The 10,993-nt window shown below is 40.2% G+C and overlaps 1 protein-coding gene across 1 annotated transcript in view; it reads left to right on the forward strand.

The window, feature by feature from the left end:
- The window catches only part of LOC107655731 (SH3 domain-containing RING finger protein 3), a 135,492-nt gene that overhangs the window by 107,148 nt on the left and 17,351 nt on the right, over positions 1–10,993 (forward strand). Inside the window, exon 6 of the mRNA XM_016443302.1 lies at positions 540–710. Coding sequence (XP_016298788.1) covers positions 540–710 — 171 coding nt within the window. The remainder of the gene's footprint in view (positions 1–539; positions 711–10,993) is intronic.

Genomic DNA, 10,993 nt, shown 5'->3' on the forward strand with positions numbered 1-10,993 from the left:
GTGTGTGTGTGTAAGTAAGTGTGTGAGTGTGAGTGTGTGTGTGTGTGTGTGTGCGTGTCAGTCAGTGAGTGTGTGTGTGTGTGTGTGTGTGTGTGTGTGTGTGCAGTGCACTGGTTTGGGTGGTTTATAAGGACACAAATTTGTATAATGACATGGGTATGACACAGGGATTACAATATGAAGGTGGTTTATGAGGACACTTTCTGTGTCTGTAATTCAAAAGGCTTAAAAAACATACTAAATGGTGTTTTTTTAAAAAGTCAGTGTGTGTGAGTGTGCGTGTGAGTGTGTGTGAAGGATGAGTACAGTGTGTGTTGTGGCCATCAGTAGGTCAGTGGTCTATATTTTGAGCCGCTCTGTTCTTCTGCTCTTCCTGTGATTGATGCGGCTGTAATGAAATCGCTCAGTGTTTTAATAACAGATTCTGGACTCGATGTAATAAAATGCTGCTGTCAGAGCTGATCAAGTCTCCACACACACACATACACACTGCATCAAGAACACGCGTCGCTCATGAATCTTTCTCTTCATCTCTGCAGATATCTGGCTATGTACGCTTACAAACCGCAGAAGGCGGATGAGCTGGAGCTGCGGAAGGGCGAGATGTACCGCGTGATGGAGAAGTGTCAGGACGGCTGGTTCAAAGGCACGTCGCTGCGCTCCGGAGCGTCTGGAGTTTTCCCAGGAAACTACGTCACACCCGTCTCCAGGTGAGCATTACTGAAATAATACTATACTATACTTGTGTTTTTTTTGAGGAGCTTTTGGTACAAACATACATACATATATAACATGAGAACAGAAAGAACATTTAAATAAGTAAGACTAAGGAAAAAAAATCTATAATAATAATAATGTGGTATAATCTGGAGCAGAAGATTTATGTATAGATTTGTGCATTATTTACTGTATATACAGCTGTATAAATAAAAGTATGTATATGTATTTACATAATACTTTTAATCGAACAAATCTACTAATAAAAACAACAGCTACACACATACAAAGGCTAAAGAGTAAAAATAAGATTTAAGTCTAGACTTAAAAATGTCCAGAGAAGGAGCAGATCTCACATGATAGGGTAGACCATTCCAAAGCTTGGGGCCAACCACAGAAAAAGCCCAATCACCCTTTGATTTGTACCGACACCGTGGTACTGTTAGAAGCAAGTGACTCAAAGATCTAAGTGCCCTAGCAGGACAATATGGCACAAGAAGTTCAGAGATATAACTTGGTGCACAACCAGACAATGCCTTATAAACAATTATAGGGTAAAATAAAACAGGAGAAATGTGATCCCTCTTTTTTGACCCAGTCAAAAGTCTTGCCGCAGCATTTTGAACAGCTTGCAATCGTGACACTGAAGATTGAGGAAGACCAGAATAAAGAGAGTTACAATAATCCAATCGAGATGTAACAAGTGCATGAATCACAACTTCCATATCCTTCCTTGAAAGAAGATGCTTCAACTTAGCAGTAGATCTCAAATGGAAAAAAATGCTCTAATAACAGCACTAATTTGTTTATCAAAAAATAGAGAGGAGTCAAAAATCACTCCAAGGTTTTTGATTTGTTTGCGTACATTAGTTGAAAGTGGACCTAACTGAACTTCCAAAGTAGGAGACGAGTGTGCAGGGCAACCTAATATTAAAACCTCGGTTTTATCCTCATTTAACTGCAGGAAATTATTAAACATCCATGTCTTAATATCATGTACACATTTCAATAATACATCAAATTAAACAGCAGTATCAAGCCTTACTGGAAGATAAAACTGAGAATCATCCGCGTAACAATGATATGAAATACTGCATTTTTGAAAAATGTGGGCCAAGGGAACCATATAAAGGGAAAACAGTAAACGTCCCAAAATGGATCCCTGGGGCACTCCACACAAGACAGGTGCAGAGTGTAGCGAATCAGCTCATGGGGAAATATGAATAATTAATCATAACTAGTTATAATTAATTATAAATATTTAGATCCGCTGTAGATATTTACTTGACCTCTCAGGGTCAACTGTCTTGTCAATTCTAAAAACGTTAATTTCCTGGTTAAGGGAAATAACTTTCTTACTGTACAATTCTACACAGAGCTTGTAGCATATAGCATAAATATTAAGTGACTCCAGTTATGAGCAAACAATGAACAACGTCAAGTGTGATACAAGTAAGGCGTAAGGCTTTACATAAACACTTAAACTAGTCTAACATACTACATAAACACTTAAACTGGTCTAACATACACAAACACACACACACACACACACACACACACACACACACACACACACACACACACAGAGTGTATATGATTCCGAGCACGTTTACAATAATAACAACAACAACAACATTTATTTATAAAGCACATTTAAACACAATGTAAACTGATCCAAAGTGCTTTACAGTGATCAAACAAATCTACTAATAAAAACAACAACTACACACATACAAAGGCTAAAGAGTAAAAATAAGATTTAAGTCTAGACTTAAAAATGTCCAAAGAAGGAGCAGATCTCACATGATAGGGGAGACCATTACAAAGCTTGGGGCCAACCACAGAAAACGTCCGATCACCCTTTGATTTGTACCGACACCGTGGTACAGTTAGAAGCAAGTGACTCAAAGATCTAAGTGCCCTAGCAGGACAATATGGCACAAGAAGTTCAGAGATATAACTTGTGCACAACCAGACAATGCCTTATAAACAAACAGAAGAATTTTAAAATCAACCCTGAATTTAACGGGAAGCCAATGAAGGGATGATAAGACAGGAGAAATGTGATCCCTCTTTTTTGACCCAGTCAAAAGTCTTGCCGCAGCATTTTGAACAGCTTGCAATCGTGAAAATTAAGATTGAGGAAGACCAGAATAAAGAGAGTTACAATAATCCAATCGAGATGTAACAAGTGCATGAATCACAACTTCCATATCCTTCCTTGAAAGAAGATGCTTCAACTTTGCAATAGATCTCAAATGGAAAAAACTTGCTCTAATAACAGCACTAATTTGTTTATCAAAAAATAGAGAGGAGTCAAAAATCACTCCAAGGTTTTTGATTTGTTTGCGTACATTAGTTGAAAGTGGACCTAACTGAACTTCCAAAGTAGGAGACGAGTGTGCAGGGCAACCTAATATTAAAACCTCGGTTTTGTCCTCATTTAACTGCAGGAAATTATTAGACATCCATTTCTTAATATCATATAAACCTTTCAATAATACATCAAATGAAACAGCAGAATCAAGCCTTACTGGTAGATAAAACTGAGAATCATCCGCGTAACAATGATATGAAATACTGTATTTTTGAAAAATGTGGGCCAAGGGAAGCATATAAAGGGAAAACAGTAAAGGTCCCAAAATTGATCCCTGGGGCACTCCACACAAGACAGGTGCAGCGGATGAGAAAAAAATTCCTATATTTACAGAAAAAGTCCTGTTCTCGAGATACGAGGCAAACCACTTTAATGCAGTGCCTCGAATACCTACCACACATTCAAGTCGATCAAGAAGAATGCTATGGTCAATGGTGTGAAATGCCGCGCTCAGGTCCAAAAATACCAACACAACACAAGCATCTGAATCCAGAGAAAGCAGCATGTCATTTGTAACTCTCAATAGAGCTGACTCAGTACTGCGTAATGATCTAAAACCAGATTGAAACTCATCTAAAACACTAAAAGAATCCAAAAAAGACTGAAGTTGTAAAAACACTACTTTCTCCAAAAGTTTGCTGATAAAAGGCAACTTAGAAATTGGCCGATAGTTACAGCACATTGCTAGGTCAAGCTGAGGTTTTTTCAGCAGAAGTTGCACAACTGCATGTTTAAAACTGGCTGGAACAACACCTTTGGCTAAAGAGCTGTTCACTATAGCTGTTACAATAGGACTAATAGTAGGAAAAACATCCTTAAAAAGACCTTAATAATATCTAACTTAGAACCAGAACACTTCATAGTAGAGTCAATATCATCTAGCTGATGTGATAAAACAGGTTGAAGGGAAGACAAACAACTTGTGGTACAAGGCAATTGCAAATGAAGTGATTCAGAAGGAGCAATGGAGGTTCTGATAGCATCAATATTTTGAGTAAAATTGTTTTAAAAAATCCTCACAAAGCTCTGAGGAGGCCTCAGATAATAAATTCATAGTTGGGTTTTAAAAAGAATCAGTCATATCAAACAAAGCTTTTGGTCTATTCACATTATCAGCAATTAACTGAGATAAATTACTAGATTTTGCATGTTTTACTGCTATTTGATAATTAGAGACACTTAACTTTAAGATATCAAAGGAAACATGTAGCTTATCTTTTTTGCACTTTCGCTCTGCTTTCCGACACTCTTGTCTAAGAGCGTGGGTGGTTTCATTTAACCATGGCTGGCCAACACCCTTTACCCTTTTATTCTTAAGCGGAGCAACAGTGTCCAAAGATGTAGAGCAAGCTTTCAAACTTTTAGTATCAGTTTCGTTAAGGATATCATTGGTAACATTTAAAGAATAATATTCAGAAAACAAATTTGCAGAGTTATAATTAATAACTCTAGACAAATGTGAATGCTGACCGAAAGTAGGTGATGGAGAAAAGCATTCAGATTCAAACAAAACTGGATAATGATCAGACACACATGCCTCAATAACCTCCATGTTTGAGATCAAAAGGCCACGGGACAACACCAAGTCAAGTGTATGACCCAAATTATGAGTTGGGCCACATACATATTGTTCAATATTCAGTGACTCTAAAAGAGTTACAAATTCCTTGACCAATGGTTTCGAAGGACAATAAAAATGAATATTAAAATCCCCAATGATTAGTAATCTATCAGCACGAGTCACCAGATCAGATAGAAAATCTGAAAATTGACAAATAAAATCCTTATTCCATTTAGGGGGTCTGTAAACCAAAGCACATAGTACAGGCCCCTTTACATCAACCTTCAATAGCTGGAATTCAAAACTGGAGAAAGTATCAGTGGGCACAGTCTTACATTTAAAATGGCTTCTAAAAATTGTTGCAACTCCACCACCATGTCCAGAGGCATGTGGCGAAGTAAAAAATGCACAGTCTGGAGGAGCAATCTCAACAAGAGGCATCAAGTCACCATATTTATAACCAAGTCTCAGTAATAAATAAGCAGTCTAATGAATGCGATGTAAATAAGTCATTTAGAATAAAAGATTTATTCGATATTGACCTAGCATTCACTAAGGCCATCTTAGCAGTAGTAGTACAGGCTGACCGCCGAGAGCTGAGAGGTGCGTCTTTGAGCAAAGTGATATTTCCAAAATTGATGCTCCGACTCTTAGCATTTGATCCGATGGAAGAGTGGCGATATGATGACCAAATGACCAGGATATATTCATTATCCTGCGATGGAGTCACAGACCTCACAAGGAAATCACGGCGAGATCCGTGATGAATGTACCTGGGGCGGCGTATAATTCCCAGTGCGGCACAGCAGTTGTATATTTCGCCGGGAAGATGGTAGAGCGAATTTAGTCTCTGTAGATCCAATGAAGAGTATTTAAGCACCATGCTCGGAAAGCAGTTCACACCGGGAACGAAAAACAGATCCCACTTCGAAGAACAAACAGTAAAATTCCAGCAGACCAGTGCACAGATGATATAGCACCACATTTCAAACTGGATTTAGTTCTCCACGTTCAAGTTCATTCAGATCCACCACCTCAGTCCGCGCACCGTAACAGGGCAGGCAGTGGAATAATGCTCTACAAAAATCAAGATGAGATCGGGTGAGATCTCCTCGCTCCAAGGACAGTACAAAGTAAAATAGAAAGCAAAATAAAAATAAAATAACATAAAATACCGGAGAGCGGCGGCAGCCAAACACGCCAGCGTTCACTCGAACCGGAAGTCGAAGGTGAAAAATTCGATAATTTAGATTATTAAAAAATGAATTACAGAAGACAGGTGGTAATTTCTGTGTTAGCTGTTTAATGGCATGGGGGAAAAACGGGTTTTATGCCTAGATATTCTAGTGCACAGAGATCTGTAGCATCTGCCTGAAGGGAGAAGTGCAAACAGTGAGAGGGGTCTGTGATGATGTTACCTACACATTTCTTCACTTTGGAGATGTACAAGTCCTGAAGGTTTGGCAGGTGCACAACAATGATCCTTTCAGCTGTCCTAACAGTCCGCTGCAGTCTTCTTAAGTCTGACCTGCTGGCTGACCCAAACCAGAGAGTTATAGAAGTGCACAGAACCGATTCAATAACAGCAGAGTATAACTGTGTCATCTGTGCCTGTGGCAGGTTGAACTTTTTCAGATGGCAAAGGAAATACAGCCTCTGCTGGGCCTTTTTCACAATAGAGTCAATGTGATTGTCCCACTTCAGGTCCTGAGAGATGTTGGTGCCCAGGAACCTGAATGACTCCACTGCAGCCACAGTGCTGTTCATGATGGTGATTGGGGGGAGTGCTGGGGGTGGGGGTTCTCCTGAAGTCCACAATCATCTCCACTGTTTTGAGCGTGTTCAGCTCCAGGTTTTTGTGACTGCACCAGACAGACAGCTCTTTAACCTCCTGTCTGTAAGCAGACTCGTCTCCATTCTGGATGAGACCGATGACTGTAGTGTCGTCTATAAACTTCAGGAGCTTGACAGCGGGGTCTTTAGAGGTGCAGTCGTTGGTTTAGAGGGAGAAGAGCAGTGGGGAGAGGACAGAACCCTGAGGAGCTCCGGTGTTGATGGTGCGGGTGTTGGATGTGAGTTTTCCCAGCCTCACCAGCTGCTGCCTGTCTGTCAGGAAGCTGGTGATCCACTGACACGTGGAGGTGGGTACAGAGAGCTGGGTCAGTTTATTCTGAAGGGTGTCTGGGATGATGGTGTTGAAAGTGGAGCTGAAGTCCACAAACAGGATCCTTGCATAAGTGTCTGGTTTGTCCGGCTGTTGCAGGATGTTGTGCAATCCCATGTTGACTGCATCATCCACAGACCTGTTTGCTCAGTAAGTAAACTGCAGGGGGTCCAGTAAGGGTCCGGTAATGTCCTTTAAGTAGGCCAACACCAGTCTTTCAAATGACTTCATGACCACAGATGTTAAAGCAACAGGTCTGTAGTCATTTATCCCTGTGATTTTTGGTTTCTTGGGTACAGGGATGATGGTGGTGCGTTTGAAGCAGAAGGGGACTTCACACAGCTCCAGTGATCTGTTGAAGATCAGTGTGAAGATGGATGACAGCTGGACAGCACAGGCTTTGAGGCAGGCTGGAGAGACACCGTCTGGGCCTTTGGCTTTCCTTATCTTCTGTTTCCTGAAGACTTTGCATACATCATCTTCACAGATCTGAAGTGCAGGCTGAGAGGCAGTAGGGGGGAGGGAGGGTGTTGATGGCTGTGTTGTGAGATGGTCAGAGCGTGTGTGGGGTGTGAGACCAGGCTTTTCAAACCTGCAGTAAAACTCATTCAAACCGTAGGCTAAAAGTTAATTCTCCTCAGTGTTGGGGGATGGGGTCTCGTAGCAGGCCCTTCCCCACTGATGCAGGGTAATTGCTTGAAAACAGTTTTTCAGCTTTTCAGAGTAGCTTCTCTTAGCCACTCTTATCTCCCTATTCAGTGTGTATTTGGCCTGTTTGTACAAGGCTTTGTCCCCACTCCTGTAGGCGTCCTCTGTTTGAGTTTTGTACTGAACCAAGGTGTATCGTTGTTAAATGTTAAATACACATGTCCTCACAGAAACTGATGTAGGACGTCACGGTGTCAGTGCGCTCATCCAGATCGGTGGCTGCAGCCTCAAAAACACCCAAATCAGTGCAGTCGAAACAGGCTTGTGAATCCTGCTCTGCTTCATTAGTCCATCTTCTTACAGATCTCACTACAGGCTAGGGCTGGGCGATTTTTCCGATATTATAGATTAATTCGAAAAAATGCAGGAAGATAGGAGTTCTTTGAACCTGAGCGCCGTGTTTTTAGAATGCCGTTTTATCATGAGATACAAATCTGTAAAGGACTACTACTATATGTCTAATATTTCATGTTTGCATAATGGTGACCGGCTGAAAGCGGCTGTTCATTGTTTTTACAGAACATTTATAGTTAATAATAGTCTACTGGTGTTTTACCTTCAGACATTCTGAATTTGAATTACCTTGAATTTTAAAGCATTTTCCTTGCATTATTTCTGAACATAAAATATGTATAAGACAAGTTAGTACAAGATGTAGTTGTAGTTCATGCATCTTTTTTGCAAAGATATTTAACAAGTGATTTGTTTAACATTTACATCATGTGTGGTGCACTTGGAATATAAATTTCTTTAACTAGAGGGTTAATAAAGAAAAAGTTACTTGAATCATATTGTAGTAACATTTTCAAGTTGACTTTTTAAAAATCGAGAATCGGTCAAACGTGGAAAAAATCGAGATTTAATTTTTTTTTCCATATCGCCCAGCCCTACTACAGGTTTAGCAGATTTAAGGTTTCTGCTTGTAGGCTGGAAGAAGATGAACCAAACAGTGATCAGAGAGTCCCAGGGGGACAGAGTGTGTATGCATCCTTTAAAACTGAGGCAATGGTCCAGTGTATTGCTGTCTCTGGTGTTCGAGGGTGAGATCAGCTTTATTAAAATCAGAGAATGATAATGAAAGAGTCTGGATAACACTGCTCTGTGTGTGTGTTCTGATCAGCCAGCTGTTGTAGAGCCACCCTCACACACGCATCAGGAGGAATGTACGCACTCACCAGAATAAACGAGGAAAACTCCCGCGGTGAATAAAAAGGCTTACAGTTAATAAAGCGAGCTTTCAAATTTGGGCAGCACATCTTCTTCAAAACTGTCATGTCTGCCTTCATTGATATAAAAACATAATCCACCGCCTCTCGTTTCCCCCGACGACTCGGTGACGCGGTCCGCTCTGAAACAGCTGGAAGCCCGTTAGATGTAACGTGCTGTCCAGGATGGCTCCGGTCAACCAGGTTTCCGTGAAGCAAAGCGCAGCAGTTTAAAAAGTCCTTGTTTGTGTGGGTGAGGAGTAGTAGTTCGTCTGATTTATTTGCTAAGGAGCGGAGATTCGCCAGATTTAGAGTCCTAAAACCACGCTGTCGGACAAACAAACAAAAATATAAGCTACAAACCGAGGCAGCCATGCGCGGCACCATCTTGGCTCTTTTCTGGCTGCGGGGTTAAGGCTAGATGAGATACAGCTACAGCCAGATTGTCCTGCTGGGCATGTGCACATCAATATTGCATCACAGTTTATTACTGTATTTGCATTATTGTAAGGTTATGTATTGGGTTGGGGTAGGTGTAGACGTTAATAAAGCACAATCTAATAGGTAGCAAATTTAATTTATTGTTGTTTTCTGGCCATAGCTGTATCCCTTCTAGCAGGGGCGGACTGGCCATCTGGACGTTCTGGAGAAGTCCATCTGACGGTGGAACCTGGCCGGTTCATTATCAAAGAAAAAGTGTCAGATTAAGTGACATTGACGGCCGACAAAAGGGGGCACTAATGCAATCTATTTTTGCATTAGCGCCCAATGCAAACCAAAACTGACGCGAAGGAGAGTGAGCTTGTGATGGCAAGCAAAAGTTTATCATTGTCATATACATTTTGCATTCTGCTCTTTTTATGTTGATTTCAAGTATTATAGTTCATACAATAATACATTTATTTCAATCCTCTGTTGAAAAAAAAAAACAGAAAGTATCACATAATTTGTAATGGTTTTACTGGTTATAATGAAAATTGTATTGGTTTTAATGGAAACTGTAATGGTGCCTGTTGGTCTCTACTAGTAATTGGCCACCTTCTAGTCATGGCTTTTGTTAAAGCCACTAAATCCTAATGTAATATGTCGCCTGTTGGTCTCTACTGGTAATTGGTCACCTTCTATTCATGGCTCTTGTTAAAGCCACTAAATCCTAATGTGATATGTCCCAAAACACACTACAGGAAACCATTATTTAATGGTTTTAATGGTTAAAAGTTGATGGTTTGTAATGTTTTGATGGTATTTGTAGTGGAAATCATTCGAATTTCTGTGATGGTTTATTGTTTTTGTCAGCAGGGTCACCATGGGTTTTGTTATGTCGTTTGCCATAAATGCGATAGGATTGCTGTAATAATGTGAGATAGTAGTGACTGTCTTTAGTTGTGGTGGGCCTATTTGGGAGAAAATCCAGGGCCATTTTTTACTCCCAGTCCGTCCCTGTTTTCTCTGGGTGGATTTTATTAGAATTCGAAGGCAGAAAGTAGACAATAGGAGTATTTTAGGCCTTAGCAATCTCCTAAGAACCACAAGTAACCACTTAGAGCAACTACGCATTTGGCCGACAAAAGGGGGCACTAATGCAATCTATTTTTGCATTAGCGCCCAATGCAAACCAAAACTGACGCGAAGGAGAGTGAGCTTGTGATGGCAAGCAAAAGACGTGAAGATAAAGGTGGTTGGGAAAAGCTAAAAGGAAAAAAAGCGAACAGTTACATCAGGTTACCCTTGCCCGCCTCTCTCACTATACACAGCATGTAGCCTATAGCACTATAGTAAAATCCCAGGTTCGAGCGTCCACTGCTATTTATCACTCCGCATTGTCTGGCATGAATATTCCATTCATTCATAAAGAGACAGCAGCGATTCTACAACGGGTTACATTTGAGAGCCATTAAGAAAATTGAGTAAATGAAGTAGCCTAAGGCGATTAGTCTGATTAACATGACACACACACACACACACACATATATATATGAATAATCAAATGGAAAAATTCTGTTGTTTCAGGTTTCTAGATTCTAGGTTTATGTTTATCATTGTCATATACATTTAGCATTCTGCTCTTTTCATGTAGATTTCAAGTATTTTAGTTCATACAATACATTTATTTCAATCCTCTGTTGAAAAAAAAAAACAGAAAGTATCACATAATTTGTAATGGTTTTACTGGTTATAATGAAAATTGTATTGGTTTTAATGGAAACTGTAATGGCGCCTGTTGGTCTCTACTGGTAATTGGTCACCTTCTATTCATGGCT

Source organism: Sinocyclocheilus anshuiensis, unplaced genomic scaffold (assembly GCF_001515605.1).
Source record: "Sinocyclocheilus anshuiensis isolate Anshui unplaced genomic scaffold, SAMN03320099.WGS_v1.1 scaffold1357, whole genome shotgun sequence".
Taxonomy (NCBI): domain Eukaryota; kingdom Metazoa; phylum Chordata; class Actinopteri; order Cypriniformes; family Cyprinidae; genus Sinocyclocheilus; species Sinocyclocheilus anshuiensis.